Genomic DNA, 23,826 nt, shown 5'->3' on the forward strand with positions numbered 1-23,826 from the left:
TTGGCCTGTTTGTCTGCCCCCCAGGCCGTCAGCCCATCGGCCAACGTGTTTGCCCGCCTGTCTGCCTGTCTGTCTGTGTGCCAGTCCGCGTGTGTTTTGTCTTGTTTGCCTGTGTGTCAGTCCCTATGTCAGTTGTTGGGTTCCCCCCTCGCCTTCCCTGTCTGCCTGTCCCTTTGTGTGTCCATCGGTGTCGCCGTGTGCCTCCCCGCCTGCTTGTCCCTGTGTCTGTCTTTTTAGGTCTCCCTATTGTGCCAGTATCTGGCAGTCTGTTTCCCCCTCAGTCTTGTCCAACCCAGTCCAGTGTTGTCGTGCCCCGTCTCGTTGCTGTCCTGTGTCCACCTCGCCCCAGTCCAGTCCTGTATGTCTGCCTTGCCCCTGTCCAAGTCCCCCCTGGTTTCCTGAGTTCCCCCTGGTTTCCTGAGTCCCCCTGTCGCCCGAGTACGGGCCCTGATTTTCCCCCGAGTCGCCCGATGTGCGGGCCCTGAGTTTCCCCCGAGTCGCCCGATGTGCGGGCCCTGAGTTTCCCCCGTGTCGCCCGAGTGCGGGCCAGCCCTGAATTTCCCCGTGTCGCCCGATGTGCGGGCCCTGAGTCTCCCCCGTGTCGCCCGATGTGCGGGCCCTGAGTCTCCCCCGTGTCGCCCGATGTGCGGGCCCTGAGTCTCCCCCGTGTCGCCCGATGTGCGGGCCCTGAGTTTCCCCCGTGTCGCCCGATGTGCGGACCCTGAATTTCCCCGTGTCGCCCGGGTTCTGCCCAGCCCTGAGTCTCCCCGTGTTGCCCGGGTCCTGCCCAGTCCCGAGTCCTGCTCCCCCGTCTGAGTCCAGTCCCGAGTCCTGCGTCCCGTTCTAGTCCTGAGTCCCGTCCTGTTCCTGTCCAGTCCTGTTTCTGCCCTGAGTCCTGTGTCCAGTCCTGTTCCTGTCCAGTCCTGTTCCTGTCGAGTCCTGTTTCCAGCCCTGAGTCCCTCTCCAGCCCCGAGTCCCTCTCCAGCCCCGAGTCCCTCTCCAGCCCCGAGATCCCTTCCTGTCCACTCCAGCCCCGAGTCTTGTCTTGTTCCGTTCCTGTCCAGTCCAGCCCCGAGTCTTGTCTTGTTCCGTTCCTGTCCTGTTCCTGCCCCAGTTCTGTGTCCAGTCCCTGTTCCTGTCTGAGTCCTGTTCCCTCGTCAGAGTCCGGTCCAGAGTCTTGTTCCTGTGTTCTGTCCCTGTTCTTGTCTTGTCCAGTCCTGAATCCGGTCTCCAGCCCCACCCTCTGTTGACTCCCTCCCCGGGTCGGCCTCCTGGGACGTCAGGAGCCGTCCCTTGGGGGGGGGGTACTGTCATGGTCCTGTGTTCCTGTCTGTGTTTCCCTTGTTGGGCCGCCAGATGGCGGCACTTCTGTTTTGTGTCCTGCTCCCCTCCTGTTAATTGTATGATTGTTTCAATTGTCTCGTTATCCCATCATGGTTCCCACCTGTGTCTTGTTATCCCCTCCTTCTGGTTTGATTGTTTTTTGAGTTCACCTGTGTCTTGTTACCCCTTGTCTATTTAAGTTCTCTGTTCCCTTGACTCGGGTGCTGGTTCCTTGCGTGTGTTCTGCCTTGTGTTTGTTACCTGACATACATGTACCTGCCTGCTTGTGTTTGTTTCCCGACTGTATGTACCTGCTTGTTCCCTTGTGCTCTGCCTTCCCGTGTTCTGCCCCGCCTGTGTTTTTGAGTTCTTGTTGTTTTCTGTTTCGTTAGATTATTTTTTGAGTTTGTGTTTCACCTGCCTGTATTTTGTTCCTGACTTGTGTTTTTGTCCTTCCCTTGTGCTCTGCCTTCCCGTGTTCTGCCCTGTCTGTGTTTTTGAGTTCCTGTTTTCTGTTTCATTAGATTATTTTTTGAGTTTGTGTTTTAGCCCATTGTGGCCTTGTCTGTTCCTTGTTTGTTCACCTTGTGTTAGTAAAGTCTTTGTTTATTTTCCCTTTTGAGTTTGTGTTTTTTTTCCCTCTGCGTTTGGGTCCCCCCTACCCGGACCGTCACAGTGGCACCAGAGAGTAAACAACCCCTGAATACTCTCACAGTGGTGCGCATGTGCATGGGGGAAGAGTACACTGGAGCACAGTTGTTACTCTCTCAAATGATCTGCAGAAATTCCATTAACACCACTCATATAACATATGAGTGCCGCATATACTGTAACATACAGTGAGCTCCATGACGTTTGGGATAGAGACATTTCTTGATTTGGCTCTGTGTTCCACAGTTCTAGAGTTGCAATGACACAATTCACATGCGGTTAAAGTGCAGATTAAATGGTATTTTTTATACGTTTTGGTTTCACCTTGTAGAAATGATAGTACTTTGTATGCATATCCCTGCATTTCAGGGCACCATCATGTTTGAGATATACAGTATCAATGTTATGTGAATGAAAGTAATCATGCTTGGTACTTTGGTGCATATCTTTTGCAATCAACGACTACTTGGAAGTCTATGACCCATAGACATCGCCAGGGGTTGAGTATCTTCTCTGCTGTTGCTGTGCCAATCCTGTGCTGCAGCTATCTTCAGCTCCAGCTTATTTCAAAGGCTAGTTGCCTTAAGTTCTCTCTTCAGCATATGAACATCATCCAGTTTCTGGCTTTGGAAAAACTCCTTTTTGCTTTAGCAGTATGCTTGGGATCATTATCTTTCTGTAGGAATGCCATCCAATGAGTTGTGAGGCATTTGGTTGAACTTGAGCGGATAATATGCTTCTGTACACTTCAGAATTCATTCTGCTGCTATCAGCAGTTACATCATCAATGAAGCCAAGTAAGACAGTGCCTATGGCAGCTATACATGCCAAGACCATAACACTCCCACCACCATGTTTCATAGATGAGTAGAGGTGATTTGGATCTTGGGCAGTTCCTTTTGAATGTCCACACTTTGCCCTTGCGGTGATGCTGTCAATCTTGGTCTCAACTGTCCACAAGACTTTTTTCCAGAACTCTGCAGTTTTTGTGGCAAACTAGTGGTTTGCATCTTTCAATGTAGCCTGTGTAGTTCTGTTCATTAACTTTTATGCAGTCAGTAGTCACTGACACATCCATGCCAGCCTCCAAGAAAGTTTTTCTGATCTGTCAGACAAGTGCTATAATTACTACATGGTGAAACCAAAATGAATAAAAATACCCTTTAATAAAAGATAAGAATATGCACTTTAAAAAAGAAGAATGTTTTTGTTCCAAACATTATGTAGCTTGCTGTATATGGACTGAATCTGGCACAGGGGGATTAAAACCCAGAAGCAAGATGATGCAGAGTTGTGCTGCAAGATCAAAGATTTTACACGGACAAGTTAATAATACAAGGGCATTGTGCTCAACTGCTGTGATACAATTTTACTCCTTAATCTACACTAACCTGCAGACATATGTAGGTTGCTCTAATAAAAAGGTTGAGGACATTTTAATGAAAAAATGTTTCTAAGCATTTTAAAAAGCAAAAACCATGTGCAGTGCTAACTGCATTTGTTCAGGTCTAAATAAGGTCTGATAGAGTAGTTTCATTTTGATAAAAGTGCGTTTGATCCCTTTTGGTCTCAATGAATTGAACTGAATATTTTACCGTGTGGTTTGACCATGGATTCAACCAGGGGTCATGATTAAGTCAATAATTAAGGCCATAATTTGGTGAGGTCCTATACTTCACAGGTGCTCCTACAGGAGCAGCCAATACAAGACCTCGTAATAAAATATAATTAGTAATTATAAACAATGATACAGTCTATAGGAAGAATCTACTCAAATATTTGCATAAGGACAAAAATAAAATGAAATAGAAGCAATAACTTCAAAAACATCAAAGACTTGGAACTGAAAAGTGAAAAGTATTCTAAGCATAATGATGAAACTGAACCTAAAGCCCTGGGGCACCCCTGTGTATTTTGGTTTCCAGACCAAAATAGTTGCAACCTCAGAATTTTAACTTTTCTAAATTAGGTGCTTTTCTTGTTTAAAGGGATTATTTCCCTTTTAAGAAATAGCTATGCATGCCATGAAGAATACAAATCCCGTTTTCACATTGTGCTTATTGTGCTTTATTTCTAACAATTACATAAGAAGGGGAAACAAATTGATTCAAATTTCTATATCAATATCCCTTCAAATGTAGTGGGACCCAGAGGAATTGCAAATGAAGTAGTTCTACCAGGAGCTGATTTTAAATATCACTAAGAACATAAACCAGTCTATGGAAGGATTGGAGAATGAAACAGTGCAGCTGCAGCCTTTTTTAGAGATCATAGATCAAAGCACTCAAACTCTCCAATCCAAAGACTAGCAGCACTGAATGATAAGCTAGGGACGAGACCATGAGGAGTACTGATGCGATCAAGATTAATATGGATATAAATTATTTGCTCTTTCTCTGCTACAATGCTAAAATCAGCTCAAACCCAGCCAAACAGTATCATTATCTATGTCATGTTATTGTCAGAGGAACTGGAGATCCATTTTACTTGAAATGATCTGAGAGATATACCCAGTCAATTGTGCAATCTAGCAAAACAATTTCTGTGTGTCAGGTCCTGCTTCAAAAAATTAATTAATTTGTAATTTAAAATTTAAATATGAAGGCAGGTGGGGGATGTGTTATTACTTTCAGCTTACATACTCACGCAAATTAATTGAATCATTGATTTTTTCATTTGATGAGTTTCAATGTCTACCATTTATTCCTATGTTTTTCTGAAACCCCATAAATATTTCCAAAAAAGTTATTCTGTAGTTATTCTCCCTGTTTCACTTTTATTATTTTCCTTAATGTGATTTAGAAAATGAAAACTTAAAAAAAATATATAAATATATATAAGACACATATAAAAAACATATATAATTTTAATTAAAAACATAGCATAAAATAAAAACATTGATCTGGGCCAAGTATGAAAACCCCTGTACTTTGGTGGGTGGGGCATTTCTCATAAACCAATAAAAACACTTTTTGAAGTTTCATTGCATTGATTGAAGTTTGCTTATTTTGTCTGAATACCTGCACATGTAGCTTGAAATTATGCTTTAATTTTCTTTTATATAGAAGATAAAACTGTGTATTGCAAAAAAAAATGTTTACTACTTCAAAAGCGAAAATGCACCTATATATCATAAAGAACAGCATCATGATAAGCTGACTGACAAAAATAATGATCAATTATTTTTCAAGAAAAAAAGAAAATTTGCCCACACAAATATAGAGGTTTGCACATACATATTTATTTGCACAGCATATTCCTGTACTGCACTACACATACAGTTCCTTCACAGTCTAGATACTCAAAGTATCACATACAGTTCCTATCATATATAATATATGAATTAGACATGAAACACAAAAAACTAACTGCAATCAAATTTAAATTATAAAATAAAACATTTATTCAGATATGTAACAAAAATAATTTTTTTACTTACTAACTATACTATTTCATAATAACTATTATTAACCAGGTCATAAATGATAATGATAATAATAAGAATAGTACTTAATATATTAACTTAATGTTTAATAATTTTTATATTAATATAAATATATTTTGTACCCTTGTTCCCCTCCCATTCCTGTTTTCAACCAATTCATAATTGTTTCTGGTGTTTTCAAGGAAAAATTAATTCTAATTTCTTTTACTCCTCTCCATTCTATATAAATCTAAAAGATGTTCTCTCTCCTTTCCTTTTCCAATACTGCTCTTTTCTCCTCTTTTCTGATGTTACTTTACTTCAAATTTCCATTTTGTTCCCTCATTTTCTCATTTTCTGTTTTCTCTCTCAATCTTTCTTTAGTATACAGCAAGAAGATGACCTTCCTACCCAGATTCCTGGCACAATGCGTTCTGTCATTGGGTTCTGAAACTTGTAAATCAGCTTGACTTCCTTCTTTCCTGTGTCCTCCTCCCCCTCCTGTTTGCATTCCACCAGGTAGAAGTTTATGAGCCCAGCTGGCTGATCCACATACATCCCAAGAGTAGAGCAGTGGGGGATGCCCATAACCTCCACAACCTGGCCCTTGTGCCAGGCATGATAGCAGGATCCAGCCCAACCCACACCCCAGGATTCATCATTCTCTCCAAGACCAGAGGGCCCATCATAAGCCTTCCTTCCAACTCTTTCATATGTGGCACCAATAACCACCCATCCTGAAACTGTCACTTCCCAGTATCCCCTTGTACCCCATAAGCCCTCATTGCAGAGCACCTATAGAATGAGAGAGAAAGGAAGTGTAGATATTTTTCAAAAGATATACCTGACCAATCACAACAGCATAATATCATCAGCACTTAAACAACCCTACCTGTGGTGTGAGCTCAAATCTCTCAGGCCTGTCCAGGTAGGGACAGACCTCCTCAGTCAAACGAACCACCTTAGAACCACCCTCTGACACCCACAACATCTTCTGAGCAGTTTTTTCATTCAGAGTGAGGTTCATCCAGTCTGTGTGTGCGTGTGTGAGAGAGAGAGTGAGAGAGAGAGAGAGAGAGAGAGAGAGAGAGACCGACAGAAAAAGAGGAGAGAGAGAGCATTAGAAAAGATCAACTTAAGTGAACAGGGGTGTCCACCTCAGTAAGGACAGCAGAGTGTCTCCCTACCTTCCATTGTCTGATTCCAATTTCCCTCTTCTACATCTACCCCCTGTCTGCCCTATATTCTTTTGAATGCTTACAATTTTGCAAAACACTCTAAATTCTAAATTGTTTTCCGTATACTTCTCAGGATATTCAGAAGATACATGATGACTCCTAGCACCTGGTGGTCCTCAAATGCTACATTTGCATTTTTTAGGTGCTCAATGGGAAGTGTCCTTATATTGCTGTCAGAGCAAATTACACAATTTTAACATATGCTGGGTCATTTATCATTGAAAGAGTCAAAAATAAAAATTGAAATAATAATAATAATAATAATAATAATAATAATAAAACAACATTTTTATAAATAAATTAAGTCAAAATTCCTTACATTTCTGGAGCTCTGCTCTGCTGGAAGGCTCTGGGACATTTGGGTCATAGACAGGAGTTTCCACTGCGGCGAGACAGAAAATTTGGCAAATCTCATTCAGTTACACAGCATAAAAGACTGTTGGCATGAAGAGAGTTAAAATTTGTTCTTAACTTGTAACTCAAACGTAAACCCATTCCACTGACTTTGAAACAAGACACGGAGATAGCTTGAGGAGATTCTTTGGTGGACCATAATTCCCCTGATTAACATCTGAGGTCATGAATTGGCTATATTGTTTTTCATAGTCATCCATCAAGTGGTGGTACTGTAGCCTACTTAAGGAGGATATTGGCATCAATGAATGTGCTTTACATTAAAGGCAATCACTTGACTAACTTTAATTGTAATTAGATTGATGTTTTGTAGAAAATCACATGGGAATCCCCATTAAAAAATATTTGATGGTTACAGATACTTTGTACTTAAGGAGAATATTGGCGACTTTGTACTTTCGCTGAGTATAAACATTATTAGCAACTCCACTACATCTACAAAGAAATCATGTACTTTTTGCTAAAATACATTTCTATAGACAACTGTCGTTACTTGTTACATTTCGTATGGTCGTTGCATTTCTCTGGGTTGGCCGGTATAATTTGGTGAAAACATTCACGGTCATTTTTTCCCCCTCTTTTAAAAGTTTTTGGGGGGCTGATAAAAAGTGATACCACCATCTATAGGACATTGCATATTAGATGAGAAGTAGTGCAGGTAGGACTTGATTGAGATCATGTGCCATTGTGTACCCCAATGTAAATGGCGTACATTGACTTGACTTGCCCAAGCATGAACACTGCACAGCGCCAACGTGAGTGCATTGGCTAGCGAATCTCATTTATTCTGTGCCAGTTTAGCCGCTAAAAGTCACTGGTTGTAACTATTCATTAGTTCAGAGATTTCGAAATGGCAGAAGCGGAGATTCTGAAAGCGATGACGAACTCAGCCTTTCCAGTGCCAATGCACTGATGACCACCCATGGCCTTATTTAAAAGAAATGTTTACCTTTGTTGGAGTACAAAACAACTCAAACAAGATGATGTCTACTTTCTTTATCTGTAACCATCAAATATTTTTGAATGGGGATTCCCATGGGATTTGCTACGAAACATTAATCTAATTACAAATAAGGTTAGTCAAGTGATTGCCTTTAATGTAAAGCACATTCATTGATGACCATAAGTTTTTTAAACTTACAGTAGCCCAAACATTAACTAGCTAAAGGTTGTGACATCACCTGGCAATCTCAAGCCCAAACATTAGATAGCTAACAGTTAACACAGAGACTGTAAAAAATAGCGTCAACATTACGTTTGTGTAAACTCAATTAAGGAATGAAACATAATGTTGCTACAACCTGCCTCACCTTGTCGGAGGGCACATGAAGAGTGAATGTGCAGTTAGTGGCTTGGGCCGTACATATGATATGTCATACCAATTAATTTAGCTGTGATGAGTTCAGCTTGTTAAATTATTTATCAATGAGTTTGGATAATTTACTTTTTGAATTAAATATGACTCCCCTTACAAAAAAAAAAGAAAAAAAAAAAGAAAACGTTTACTTTTATTAGGCATACTTACGTTTACAGTACAACTGTAATGGTGTATTTGTTACACGCATGCAGCTATAGAGAGCAGAGCCTGGGGCATTACCTACTACAGTAAGTGAAGGCACCTATATTTCCCATCTCAGGGTAAACAAAGAAGGCTCAATTTTTCAACTCGCAATGTGGCTCCTTATGTCTTTACGCTATACAGAGATGTTCATGGTTGTAAAAAATGGTTAGTTTTGTTTTATTGAAAAATGTATTTTTCAAATTGTACTTTTGAAAACTTGAGTACATTAAAACACAGATATTTGGAGACTTTGACTCAAGTTTCTTTTTTTTTTTAAATAGGTGACTTGCATTTCTACTTGAGTAGTTATTTTATGGTTGTATCTTTACTTTAACTGAAGTGTGGTATTTGAGTAGTTTTGACCACCACTGCATCCATAGTACAAACAGGGCATTAAATAACACATTGCCTGTGTGTTTATTTTATTTTATTTATTGTTTTATCAAGCATGCCCTTAATAAATGTCATGATTAAGAATGTAACCACAAAGAACACTGACATGATTAAACATATATTCACTGTGAAAAGTTTACATTTAATTCTATTCATTAATCATTTCACACAGCTTTTCTTACCAGCAGGACCTGGGATAGCATTTTTCTGTTCTGAAAAAAAAGAGAAAAAAAAAAGATGTAAATATAATTAATCAGGAGTGAAAACAACGAGTGGATGGGGTTAAAAAGTCACCAGAATCGGAGTAGGTAAAAGCTAACGTAAGTCCAGCAGTCTGCCTTATATACACTAATATACAGTATACAGTATCAATACCATACCACTGTTTCTAAATCAGCCCAGACTGCATACCTAAACATGCATAAATAAATTGCTTGTTGTCTTCATACCTTGGTGCCTCTTTCATAATTTTCTATAGGATAGGACAGAGATAGTCAGCCTTGGTCCTGCTGATATTTTGTCAATGAGAATGGCTATCCAGAAAACCCTGTTTGTAGTTTAATTTTCTACTTTTCTACTGACCTGGTTTGTGGGTGTTAATCTACATTTGGATGTACCTTTGCTGAAAGGTCTACTGTCAAAGAGCATTGAGCAACATTATGAATGTCAAGATGTAACACAGATGCAGGGAAATGTTTAGACTGTGTCCTGGCTGTCTCAATATATAATTAATTCAGCCACTCAAGATAATAGAAGAAGCTTTGAGTGTGTATGCGTTCAATAGAAAGTAAAGACTTAGCTTAGACCTAGCGCAGGGAGCACTTAACCCTTTTGCTGCCTTCTTTAGTAATTGTATATTTTATTTTGCTGTCATCTTTGTCTTGAATTCATAGAACGTCATGAACAATATTAGCCTTTCCAACAATGGGCAATAATTTTTTATATTGAGGGTCTGAATCACAATAACTACTCCTTTGGGTAGTATTATATGACCACCCAGACTCAAAACCAAGGTCACATATAAATATTCATGGACAATATTGAACATTTAGCACATTAGACGATAATATTTTATTATCGTCTAATCACTAAACTGGTTATTCACCATTGATCTCCTTCAGAGTAACAGCAGCGGTAATTCATATTGCACCAATGAGATATTATTTTGGTTTGGATCACTTGATCAAAGGTAATCTCTGGTTATCTACGTATGAGTGAAGAACTCTGTGTACAGGTAAGACTTGATTTTAAGTTGATGCTTCATGACTTTTTGAAGAGTTACATCCAAGCTGTTTGCATATTTCTCTGGATTGTGAATGTTAGAGATCACGGTGTGATCTTATTAAAATATTATGTAGGGCAAAACTAACTTGAGAAAATATTGATATTGAGAGAGGAAAAGAAGACAGAAATAAATCAGTGATAAACAGACACAGGAAAAGACTGAGAGTGGTGAGGTGAGAAAGAATTTAGAAAATGATTGATGAAGGGAGCGATTTCCAGAGCGAGACTGGTAAGGAAGACCGAGGTAAGAACACGGAGCTATTGTAACATGACCCCTCTGCCTGTAAACAAAAAATATTCAGATCGTAAATCACACAACGTATGCTCAGTGATGAAAGCTTACATTTATTTTATGGCTGGCTTTCCCATTCGAGTTCATTTGTGTTTGTAGCTGTTTATCTGACAACCTGCTTAATATTTTTGATGCACATTCAAACCTCAAATTAAAAGTGAACATACAAGAGCAGCTGTGAAGTGGCACCTCGATCAGGATGTCTTAATACCCATCGTGTACAATGTACAATACAAGGATTCACATGTACTTCCTAACAGAGACTTACCTATTCTCTTTCCCATACTACTGACCCAGAAAAACCAATTCTCCTTATTAAGTTATGGTGATATGTATTGTATTTCATATACAGCAATTGCTTGACCCTTCGTCACCATTGAACACAAGTGCCCTGGCTGAAAAATAAGGGTGCCACCAGAAATTTTCAGCCCCATGAAAAGATCTCACATTGGGCCCCACGACACTAGGCCACCTCATCCCTAAAACCCTGTGTTTGGATCATACCATTCTTAAAATGTCATTTTTTATTCTGATTTAAAAAAATTACCTTTTGGCTTGTTTCTCTGTCACACTAAATTTGTCTGACAATATGACTATGAAAACGACTAATGAAAATTTCTAAGAAAACATATACACAAAACAATACTGACACTTTTTTGGCCCTATAAACTGTTAATACAGTTTAATCCATTTTCTGCAGGTGTTGGCACTGCAGTGTCATCCTCATAAAATGTAATTTTTAGTTTCCTCATTATTTAAGAGTAATCTTTTGCAGAATTTTATTTTAAGAAAATATATTGACTGGAAATTTGTACTGTCATTTAATTTCAGATATCTATTTAAAATATAATGACTCTCATGTATATAATGTACATTTAAAAATAACATTTCAATGTCTAACATTTTACACAATTCTGCATCTTTTTGTCTTTGTGTTGCCTAAATGGGCAGTTCCTACCTGACTTCTGCGAAACAGGAATTAATCTAGCTGCTGATGTTCTGCTAGGCATTTTAGAGCTGGGTTGTTTTCCTCTTTATCTCTCAGACCAGAAATGCTTAGCCTGTCCCTTTCTCAGGGTACTTATACCCAATGAAAGAGGTGGAGGTGTTGGTGGGGCGAGGGCTGCGGGGGGTGGGGGGGTGGGGGGGGCTGAGAGGGCAGATGAAAGGGGTGTGAGGGAATAGGGTCAGACATGAAAGCAACTACTGTATGAGGTTGGCATTTGAAACCTGCGTAACCAAAGTGTCTCTTCAAGAGCGGAGAGATGGACAAACATTTTGGATATGACTGGAACATGGAATGTCTCCCAAGGTTGTCAATCAAAGCTATGGAGAGCTCATCCAATGACACAATTTTTGAATCTGAACACAAAGTCAAAAATAATTTTACCAAATACACTCATCTCTGCTGCTGAAAATATTAACAGATTATTACTGCAAATATATATGGTCTGCATATGTTGCATAAATGATAAGCAGAGTAAATGTTTCATGTCAATTGTTTAAAAAAAAAAAAAAATTAACCATGAAGGCCTGACAAAAGTTCCAAATTAGATTAATGAATGGATATTTATTAACACATTTATTTTATTTTGTATATTCTTATCACTTTTTGTGCATATATTCAAACTGGTATTGAGTTTGGTTCTCAAAAAAACCCCCACAGTTTGGCATGTTTGTCATACATTGTGCACCTTTTTCATGTTTGTAATGTGTGTCCTTGGTGACATTTTCTCACCTTGTGAAACACACAAATCATTTGAACATGACAGAAGGGTAACACAGTAGATGTCTACCCATCATCCCCGCAGTGTCTCCTTCAGAATCTGACTCGGCTAACCACCTTCACTTTAAATGGAATAGATAACAGAAAAGTACAATAAATAAAAATATATGCCCTGTATTTGCAAATTAGCATTTGGGACAAAGACATATTTTGAATTGATTTGGCTCTGTATTCCACAATTTTAGATTTGTAATCAAACAATTCATAGAATAGTTGAAGTGCAAATTCTCAGCTTTTATGGGTATTTTTATACCCATAAAAAAATATCTTGGGCAGCTCCTATTGACCTCCACACTTTGCTCTTGCCATCACGTATATACAAGTGAATCTTGGACTCATTTATCCACCTTTTTTCAGAATTCTCCCGGCTCTTTTAGGTTCTATTTAGTAAACTGTTTTTGTGGCTGACTAGTGGTTTGCATCTTGCAGTGAAGCCTTCAGTATTTCTGTTCATGAAGTCTTCTGTGGACAGTAATCCCTGACAGATCCAAACCTGCATCCTGAAGAGTGTTTCTGATTTGTTGGACAAATGTTTGAGGGTTTTTGTTCATTAGGTAAGAATTTTTTAGTGATCAACTTTAGGGGTCTTTGTTGGCTTACCAGGCAGCGAAATGAGGCTGATAAATAAGAACGCTTGAGGTTAAGTTGTCTATTGAATTAATTTAGTAATATGTAATAAACTGATTGTGCCAAAATTTTAATTGAGACATCTATTCTTTCTGGGGAAAGATATCTTTGTTATAACTTTGTTAATTACAATTGAAACTTCTATCTAATTACCAAACATTCATTGTAGCGTGCTGTCGAACAATCTGGTAATCCGAACGGCAACATGAGTTTGGAAAGCTTTTTGGGGGTTTTCAGTAGGTAATTGTGTAATACAAAATGCATCAAAACAAATCTTAAAATGAACTTGTATTTCAAATATTGACAAAATATCTGATCTTATTGTAAAAAATTAAAAATAAAATCACAAGGCTTTTCTGGAACATTAGGATCCAATAATCAAATTGGATACTACCGCCCCTGAAGAATAGCTGAACCACAAGAACCAATGTTTTATTCCAGGCTCTGTAGGTCTTATACAAATAATCTTATTCAAAACATTATTTGTACATTTCCCAGTATTATTTTTGGGTCTGGATACACAGCTACTATGAAGCACAGAGTTTCTAGCTTCTGCCATTTGCTGTGTGTCCCTTCTATCCAGACAGACATAAGACCTACACCTACAATTTCTTGTGAGATTTTCCATTCACAGTATTTGTGATGTATAAGTATTTTCGCAGTCACTCAGGATAAACGTGTCTGCTAAGTGTAATGTAATAACAAACAGCTTTTTTGACCCAGAAAGTAATTGATTTGACATAAGTAAATGAGTTTGACCCCTTGTTGAGTGATGCATATTTTCTGGAGGATAGAAGTAGAATTGTTTCTAGCTTCATGTGGACCCATTCAAAAAAATACCATCACCAATCAATGAGAACTGGGGAGGTCTTACTTGTAGGAAGAGTAAAAGCCCTCTTGTGAATATTGGGTGGGCTGTAGGGCATTTTTTAAATAATCTACTGAAGAACCTTTTCTGTTTTGATATTATTCATCATTCGCATTTTTGTTGTTATTTTCCCATGTTGTTTTATTTTAAATATGTGGAAATAGGCTATATGCCTATTGCTCTGTCCTTTAGTGTGTAGCTACAAAGGAATGTATAGGATGAAAACTAGAACACTATGCCTGACATCAAAATCTGTGCATGTGGGCCATAGGTGTACAGTAGGTCAGGAAGCCTGGCCTTACACTGAGATCTTGTGTAATCTGAATGGCTAGGCCCACAATACTTTGCATAAATCTACACAGAGTAAAATATGTCTCCACAAAGATGCACCTTCCCTGCATAACTTATTTTAAGCTGTATGGCCTTGCACACCAGTAGTGTGTTATATCTATGGTGAAATGTGGTGGTGGATCTTTGGTTTCACATGGTTGTTTTACAGGGTATCCCCAAGGAAAACTGTTAGTGTAGGGGGAAGCGCCTCACACTACAAGCAGCCCCAGCGTGAAGCAGCAAGCTGTGGCATTCACATGCTACAGGCTCTACCTGGCCTGGTGAAAACATGGCTACATAATGCCAGTTTTGTTAAATAGCACACAAGATTTTACCTAAGATCATAGAAAACTGTGTAGGGTTGTAGATTAGGTCAACCTTTTTTGTCAGTCGCACTGCTGCAGGTAGGGTCAAAAACTTTACAGCACAGAGAGGAAAAAAATATACATAGCAAAAACCTTTAATAGAAAAATTTCTATTAAAAAAACTTTTCAAATTCCATGGTATTATAAAACAAAATTCATGAGTGAAGTGCAAGCAATATATAGTAGTGATCCGTTAGTGGGGCTGCCTAACCATCCCACTAAAGGTGAATTACAGGTTTTCATCAATGGAAGGCTCTCATGAATTCAGCACAGATGCAGTGGCTCTGCAATTAATATCTGGGGGAAACCATGTTTTACATATTCTGGTTCTGGGGCTCTTGTTAAAACCTGTGGAATTAGAGAAAAGAAAAGGCAGAAACCAGGTTCCCTCTGAATGTATAGAATATAGTTAATTCATGGATTATTTATTTCCTTTAAGCACTATCTATAAAACCTTAAATAAAAGGAATTCCTGTATCAAGATTTGATTCTTAGCTTATGATCGGACAAAGAAATGCTCACATTCTCTACGTAGAATGTAAAATGATGCAGACAGCTTTAGGCCTCCCTACTTGTCTATTTGTAATTTGTCTTTGGTCACCCTCAGCAGTCCCAAGGATGACGTGCCGAATGGGGGGATGTTGTAAAGGGGCTATTGGTGGATGGACTCTAGATAAAGGATGAGTGTGCTTAGTGCCATCCCAGGAGGCTCATTACTCATAGCCCACAGAGTGCAGCTATCCAATTTCAGCCATCGCGTTTTATTAAGTATAAATGCATTATTTGTTGTAATAAATAGATGAAAAATCTAAATGGAAGTAAAGGATATATTATGTAAAATATTTTGAATGCTTTCATGTAACATTAATATACACGTGCTTTCATACACACATAAATGTATGTATTTTTAAGTTTTTGTAGAGCTTGTCGCATGTTCTGTTTCGTAAGGGCTTTGTTTCAAGTGCTGTAGTTTCTACATGGTGAAATCAAAATGTATAAAACGCTTAAAAGCTGAGATTCTGCACTTTCACCATAAGTGAATTGTTTGATTACAAATCTAAAATTGTGCAGTAAAGAGCCAAATCACGGGGAAAAAAATATTTGTCCCGAACATTATGGAGCTCACTGTATATCCTTACAGTATATCCGCAACGCCATTTTCTTCGCAAGAAATTCATTAATAAACCCATGTCTTGTTGACTGAGGCACTATTCTACTGTTTCCATAAATTGGGATAGTGGCTCGATTTTGGTTCAGATCTAGTGTCTGAGTTGTATGGGTGCCATTTTTGTCATGCTAATCAACTATTGCCTTGCTTAGCAACTATAAGCCTACTCTACAACTGTTATAAAATAGAGAGTTGTCCTTTTGCTACTCTTTGCTACTCTCTATGTACACTGAAGAGTACCCAATAACCCCAAAAATTTGTGATTTATTCCAGCACAATACTGTTGATGTTTATACTGTCAATCAAATATTGACCAATGCAAAGTGTTGTAGTCTGTATTTCCCGGTCACTTGTCTCCCCAGTACTGTCTCTGTGTCTGTGTTCTCTGAGCTGCTTCACTCCCCTGTACTTGTGTGATTTCACTATTCGGGTGGTTCCGGGTTTTCGTGGTTTCCCCCCTTCTTTCCAGTCTCGCTTTACTTTCTTCCTGCTGATTTCTAGTTTTACTAATTTCTACTAATCCCTACTAACTTATAGATTGTAAAGTACTAACCTCGCTAATATACTAACATGTGAATATTACTAATGGACTAACACACACTAGTTTTGGGTTTTTGATAGTTTAGATCACTATACTAATACATTAACCAGTCTCCCCTTTTCCATGCTGCGCTGTAGCTCCGCCCCTTTTCTTTCTAGCCTGCTCTAACGCTGAGTTCTGCAATTGCCTGCACCTGTCTCTTGCTCTAACTGCACCTCTCTCTCTCTGCACGTGTTTTACCTGCTAAACCCAGGCCGTCTGTTATCATTGTTGTCTATGTGATTCCAGTCCGCGTTTTGTCAGTCCCCTGTCATTTAATTAGTTATCCTAATGTTCTTCACCTGGATGTTGTTTGTTACTCCGCCCTCCCTCACGTAACCCCTCCTTGATTGTTACCTTCCCCAGTGTATAAATGTCAGTCTTTTCCACCATGTCCCTGTCAGAACGTTGATCAGATTCATTGTGCCGATTATTTGTAAGCCTTTGTATTTTGAGATTCTTGCGACACCCCTTTGCCCGACTTCGAGTTTGCCTGCCCCTTTTGGTTTTGTTTGATCTGGTTCGACCTTCGCTTTTCTTTGACTTCTCTTTTGCCTGCCCCTTTGTACCTTCGCTATCTCTGATCTCCTGGTTTTTGACTTTTTGCCTGTCTTTTTACTTTTCTTCTGGAAACTCGATTCTGTACCGCACTATCTCTGATCACCTGGCTTCGAACTTCGCACGGAATAAAGACAACGTTTTCTTGGATTTCCCTGGTCTGCGTGTGGGTCCTTACTCTGAACGTAACAGTACGTTCTGACCAGGATGGACCCAGCGGACCCTGCCCAGGTACAATTTGTACTTGGGCAGCAGGGAGCCATGTTGGGACGCCACCAGTCCCACTTGGAGTCGGTCTCTCACCAGCTGCAGACTCTAACCTCCTGCGTGGCAGAGCTGACATCTGCACTCCGGGCCTCCTCGCCTGGCTTCGCTCCCCAGCAACCTGCGGCTCCCGCTACGCCTGACATCCCACCTGCACGTGCTCGTGAACCCCACCTTCCTCCTCCGGAGAAGTACGACGGAGAACCTGGTGGCTGCCGCCCATTCCTTACCCAGTGCCGGCTGATCTTCCAGCTACAGCCAGCTACCTTCCCCACTGAGCAGGCCCGAGTTGCCTACATAATCACGCAGCTCACCGGGCGAGCTAGGAAGTGGGGAACGGCTGCCTGGGAGGAGGGGCTTCCCTGCGTGCAGACCTCCACGCTGCTCGCAGAAGAGATGAAACGGGTCTTTGACCGCTCCAAGCACGGCCACGATGCGGCGCAAGAACTCCTGCACATGCGCCAAGGTGGTATGACGGTGTCGGACTTCGCCATCGATTTTCGTACTCTGGCTACCGCCAGTGGCTGGGAGAAGAAGGCTCAATACGACACCTTCCTCAATGGCCTGTCTGAGCGCGTGAAGGACGAGCTGCTGACCCGGGACCTACCCGAGGACTTCAACGATCTCATTGCCCTGGCTATCCGCGTGGATTCACGCATCCAGGAGCGCCAACGGGCTCGCAGTCAAGGTGTCTACAACCGAGCAGTCACTGAGAGGTCCAGGACCACTGCTGCATCCCCTACCAACCCCAAACCTCCTCCAGTCATGATGCCGGACCCGGAACCCATGCAAGTCAACCGTGCTCGCCTGACCCAGGAGGAGAGGGATAGAAGGATGCACACCAGGTCCTGCCTCTACTGTGGGAAACCAGGTCACTATGTCGCAGCCTGCCCGTTAAAAGACAACGCCCGCTAGTGTATCGAGGAGCACTAGTGGGCATGATTCCGACTGAATCCTCCTCAAAACACCGGACTTGCCTGCCTGTCACCATTGAGTGGGGGGGACGAACCAAAGGGACCACCGCTCTCATCGACTCCGGGGCCGAGGAGAACTTCCTGGACGCTGGGGCCGCCGAGAGATGGGGAATCCCCTTGGAGAAGGTATCATGCCCCCTAGTGGCCAACTCGCTCAATGGTCAGAAGTTGGCAAACATCACCCACACCAGCGTTCCACTCAAGGTTCGGCTCTCCGGTAACCATCAAGAAGAGCTTCGGCTCCACATCATTGAATCTCCCCACTCACCCATCATTCTCGGGCACCCCTGGCTTGAGAAGCACAACCCCACCTTGGAATGGAACTCGCACAAGATTTTGGGCTGGAGCCCATTCTGTTTAGCATCTTGTCTGCGAGAGGCCCATTCTTCTGTTCCCGAGTCACCTCATCCCGAGAAGCCGACGGATCTGTCGGCGGTTCCTCCCGAGTACCTGGACCTTAAAGAGGTCTTCAGCAAATCCCGAGCCACCTCTCTGCCTCCTCACCGCCCCTACGACTGCGCCATTGACCTGAAGCCCGGCACCACTCCCACCAGAGGTCGATTGTTCTCCCTGTCTCGGCCGGAGACGGAAGCAATGAACAAATACCTCCAGGAGTCCGTGACTGCCGGCATCATCCGTCCTTCATCCTCACCAGCGGGGGCCGGATTCTTCTTCGTGGGGAAGAAGGATGGCTCACTCCGGCCGTGCGTCGACTACCGTGCCCTCAATGACATTACGGTCAAGAACCGTTACCCACTTCCCCTCATGGCTTCCGCCTTCGAACTCCTGCAAGGAGCCACGATATTCACCAAGCTGGACCTGCGCAACGCCTATCACCTGGTGCGCATTCGAGAGGGCGACGAATGGAAGACAGCCTTCAACACCCCTACCGGACACTGGGAGTATCTGGTGATGCCCTTCGGGCTCACAAACGCACCAGCTGTTTTCCAGACACTGGTCAATGATGTTCTGAGGGATTGGATAAATAAGTTTGTTTTCGTATACCTGGATGATATCCTGATCTTTTCCAAAACTAAGGAGGAACATATCATCCAGGTCCGCAAGGTGCTCCAGAGACTTTTGGAGAACCGCTTATTCGTCAAGGCGGAGAAATGTGAGTTTAGCTGTAACACCACTTCTTTCCTGGGGTACATCATCTCCGCCGGCAGCATTCAGATGGACCCCCAGAAGATCCGGGCGGTTGTGGAATGGCCTCAGCCAGACTGTCGTCGGGAACTGCAACGTTTCCTGGGCTTCGCCAATTTCTACCGTCGTTTCATCCGTAATTACAGTTCTCTGGCAGCCCCACTCACCGCCCTCACATCCATTAAGACCCGATTCCAGTGGAACGCCCAGGCTGAAACAGCCTTCCGAGCCCTCAAGAACCACTTCACCTCTGCACCCATCCTTGTTCATCCTGACTCTGCTGCCCAGTTCATCGTAGAGGTTGATGCCTCCAACATTGGGGTGGGAGCCGTTCTCTCTCAGCGTTCACCCAGAGACAATAAGATCCATCCCTGTGCCTACTTTTCTCACCGCCTGACACCCACGGAACAGAACTACGACATTGGGAACCGTGAGCTGTTGGCGGTGAGGATGGCTTTGGGAGAGTGGCGTCACTGGCTGGAGGGCTCTCAAACACCTTTTCTGGTGTGGACTGATCACAAGAACCTGGAGTACCTTCACACAGCCAAACGCCTCAACTCTCGCCAGGCCCGATGGGCACTCTTCTTCTCCAGATTTGACTTTACCCTTGCTTACCGCCCTGGGTCGAAGAATACCAAACCTGACGCCCTCTCCCGCCGGTTTGAACCACCCACCAAGGATCCCTCACCTGACACCATCCTCCCGCGGAGCTGTTTCATCAATGCCATCCACTTGGACATCGAGGAGAGGGTTCGTAAGGCCCAGGAGGATGAGGCTGGTCCAAGTAATTGCCCAGCGGATCGTCTCTACGTTCCTGCCCAAGTCCGCTCTCAAGTTCTCCTTTGGGGCCACGCTTCGCAACTTTCATGCCACCCGGGGGCCACCAGAACCAGGACCTTTATTCAGAGACGCTTTTGGTGGCCCTCCATGAAACAAGAGATCTTGGACTTTGTGGCTGCCTGCTTGGTCTGTGCCCAGAACAAACCCTCTCACCACCCACCCTCAGGTCTGTTACAACCCCTCCCCATCCCACACCGCCCCTGGTCTCACATAGCGTTAGATTTCATCACAGGCCTACCCCCATCCAACACTTTCACCACTATCCTCACCATAGTTGATAGGTTCTCTAAAGCTGTTCACTTCGTTCCCCTCACCAAGCTTCCCTCTGCTAAAGAAACCGCCAACTTACTCATTCATCACGTTATTAGACTACACGGCATCCCCACTAACATAGTTTCCGATAGAGGCCCCCAGTTCACTGCACGTTTCTGGAAAGCTTTCTGCTCACTGTTGGGTTCCTCCATTAGTCTATCCTCAGGATTTCACCCCCAGACCAATGGCCAGACCGAGCGGGCCAATCAAGTTATTGAAACCGTCCTTAGATGCCTCTGCTCCAAGAATCCCTCCTCATGGTTTTATCAGCTACCCTGGGCAGAGTATGCCATAAACTCTCACACCTCCTCTTCCAAACTTTCTCCATTCGAGTGCTGCCTAGGGTACCAGCCGCCTCTGTTCCCTAGTCAGGAGGAGGAGGTGGGGGTCCCCTCAGCGGAAGCCTTCATCCGGCGCTGCAGAAGGACATGGAAGACCGCTCGCTTCAACTTGCTTCGCGCCAGCGCCAGGATGAAGGTGACGGCCGATCGCCGCCGCTCTAAAGCCCCCTCCTACAGAGTTGGACAGCGTGTTTGGCTCACCACCAGAGACATTCCCCTACATGTTGAGTCCCAGAAATTAGCTCCTCGTTTTATTGGCCCCTTTCCTATTGTTAAAATCCTCAGCCCCACTGCTGTTATATTAAAGTTACCCTCCACCATGCGCAGAATTCACCCCACTTTTCATGTTTCCCGCTTAAAACCCGTTGTTACCCATCCCCTCTGCCCTGCCCCTGAGCCCCCCCCTCCCCCCCGACTCATTGATGGTGGTGATGCCTACACCGTGAACAAACTGCTGGATGTTCGTCGTCGGGGTCGCGGCCTTCAGTACCTGGTGGACTGGGAAGGCTACGGCCCCGAGGAAAGAAGCTGGATCCCCTCTCGCTTCATTTTGGATAAGCAGATGGTTAAGGACTTTCATGTCAAACACCCTGTACCACCGGTGAAAACGCCAAGAGGCGTTTCCTAGGGGGGGGGGTACTGTTGTAGTCTGTATTTCCCGGTCACTTGTCTCCCCAGTACTGTCTCTGTGTCTGTGTTCTCTGAGCTGCTTCACTCCCCTGTACTTGTGTGATTTCACTATTCGGGTGGTTCCGGGTTTTCGTGGTTTCCCCCCTTCTTTCCAGTCTCGCTTTACTTTCTTCCTGCTGATTTCTAGTTTTACTAATTTCTACTAATCCCTACTAACTTATAGATTGTAAAGTACTAACCTCGCTAATATACTAACATGTGAATATTACTAATGGACTAACACACACTAGTTTTGGGTTTTTGATAGTTTAGATCACTATACTAATACATTAACCAGTCTCCCCTTTTCCATGCTGCGCTGTAGCTCCGCCCCTTTTCTTTCTAGCCTGCTCTAACGCTGAGTTCTGCAATTGCCTGCACCTGTCTCTTGCTCTAACTGCACCTCTCTCTCTCTGCACGTGTTTTACCTGCTAAACCCAGGCCGTCTGTTATCATTGTTGTCTATGTGATTCCAGTCCGCGTTTTGTCAGTCCCCTGTCATTTAATTAGTTATCCTAATGTTCTTCACCTGGATGTTGTTTGTTACTCCGCCCTCCCTCACGTAACCCCTCCTTGATTGTTACCTTCCCCAGTGTATAAATGTCAGTCTTTTCCACCATGTCCCTGTCAGAACGTTGATCAGATTCATTGTGCCGATTATTTGTAAGCCTTTGTATTTTGAGATTCTTGCGACACCCCTTTGCCCGACTTCGAGTTTGCCTGCCCCTTTTGGTTTTGTTTGATCTGGTTCGACCTTCGCTTTTCTTTGACTTCTCTTTTGCCTGCCCCTTTGTACCTTCGCTATCTCTGATCTCCTGGTTTTTGACTTTTTGCCTGTCTTTTTACTTTTCTTCTGGAAACTCGATTCTGTACCGCACTATCTCTGATCACCTGGCTTCGAACTTCGCACGGAATAAAGACAACGTTTTCTTGGATTTCCCTGGTCTGCGTGTGGGTCCTTACTCTGAACGTAACACAAAGGCATTGTATGTCACAACAAGATGGATTGGTGTTCAGGAACTGATGAATGATTTAGTGTAGCCATTTGATTGTGTTTATATCGTAAAATTTACTCCAAATATCAAATAGATTGAGATTGATTATATGTAATTTGATAATAGATTTGGAAATGTGACTTACAATTAAATTTCTCATTATTTTTGTGGAATTTGAGCTGAGATTACTTGATCATTTTTAATGCCTACTCTGCATCTCTTTCAAACCATTAAAAAGCAGCATTCACATTTGCATCTGCCTTCCAGCTGAGTTCATATCTTCATATTTCACCTTCTCAAATTTTAATAGTAGATGAAAAAAAAAAAACACTGAGAGGGACTTTAAAATAGCACAATATGATTTCCTTTGTCAAACATGTTACAATTATTTTGTGCATTATTAAGGAAAACAACAACACAAAGAGAAAGAAAATAAAATTACATAACAGTTAAATACAGCAAGAGAATTTAAAACAGCTCAAAAGAACGAGCGTTAGGGAGGCACAGGGGACTCTAAAGCATTTGGCCTATCCCTGAAATTAGCGCATTGAGCCACCCTGACACTGTTCAGCTGGATAGCAGTCCACTTTTACACGCCACCAATAGACAGAATAAGTAGCTAAGTGTCACGCACCAGAACCAAGTCTCCTTTTACAGATTGTGCACAAGTACACAAATACATTATATTTGACAGAGACGTTTTCATTGAGATTTTGTGTGAACATTTTTGGAAACACCAGGTAGAAGTTTCTCTAGAAAAATCAGACCGTAAAATGGAGGTTCATACAAAAGCATTGGTGGAACGAGTCACTGCTGACACATTCAGTCTGGAGAAAACATTCAGACCCGTTGACCTGCAGGAGTGACTTTGACCCATTAATCCCCTGTCACTCTGCGGGGTGTTGGGGAACATGGCTAGTGGTGTGAGGAGGGGACTAACCTGCAACTGTCATATACTAAACTTGGATTGGGTTAGAGAGGAGGAGGGGCTAAGAGAGAAAGATGGACAAAAAAAGAAGTGGAAGAGGGATGAAAGAGCGAGAGTGACAGGTGCATGAGCACATAGTTCTTGGGAAACCATTATTTGATACTAGGCTTGACACCAAAGGTTGTCATCCAGGGGTCCTTGACATGTTATAGCATCAGGAAATATAACAGTACATGCAAAACAAAAAAAAAGTAAATCTTAAGTATTTTAGTCTTATATTATCTTTTTTCTTAACCTTAAACTCTTATTTCTATTATTTTTCTGCTCAAGAAGATAAACATATTGCCAATGTGGTGAGACAATTTGACTCATTTCAAGATTTTCCAATATGGTAAGACAATTTCACTTGTCAAGCAAAAGGATAACTTACATCAAGCTAAGATTTTCTATTTGTGAGAAAAAAATAAGATAAGTCTCATTACAAGACTAAAACAC

The 23,826-nt window shown here is 42.3% G+C and overlaps 1 protein-coding gene across 1 annotated transcript; it reads right to left on the reverse strand.

Moving 5' to 3' along the window:
- Positions 1-5,193: 5,193 nt before the first annotated feature.
- Positions 5,194-11,647, reverse strand: LOC118221584 (stonustoxin subunit beta-like). Its single transcript, XM_035406795.1, has 5 exons — positions 11,539-11,647; positions 9,187-9,216; positions 6,956-7,018; positions 6,291-6,430; positions 5,194-6,193 (listed from the first exon to the last, which is right to left on the reverse strand). The coding sequence occupies exons 1-5, from the start codon at positions 11,588-11,590 to the stop codon at positions 5,768-5,770; spliced, it is 711 nt and encodes a 236-aa protein (XP_035262686.1). The 5' UTR covers positions 11,591-11,647; the 3' UTR covers positions 5,194-5,767.
- Between the last annotated feature and the right edge of the window lie 12,179 nt (positions 11,648-23,826).

Source organism: Anguilla anguilla, chromosome 2, assembly GCF_013347855.1.
Source record: "Anguilla anguilla isolate fAngAng1 chromosome 2, fAngAng1.pri, whole genome shotgun sequence".
Classification (NCBI taxonomy): Eukaryota; Metazoa; Chordata; class Actinopteri; order Anguilliformes; family Anguillidae; genus Anguilla; species Anguilla anguilla.

What these genes read in the sequence shown, in the direction of transcription:
- LOC118221584 (XM_035406795.1), bottom strand. Translation starts at nt 11,590, where the DNA reads ATGCCTAGCAGAACATCAGCAGCTAGATTAATTCCTGTTTCGCAGAAG. An exon ending in TGCTATCCCAGGTCCTGCTG is followed by an intron (nt 7,019 to 9,186) that starts GTAAGAAAAGCT and finishes GTCTCGCCGCAG; the next exon opens with TGGAAACTCCTGTCTATGAC. An exon ending in GATTTGAGCTCACACCACAG is followed by an intron (nt 6,194 to 6,290) that starts GTAGGGTTGTTT and finishes CTCATTCTATAG; the next exon opens with GTGCTCTGCAATGAGGGCTT.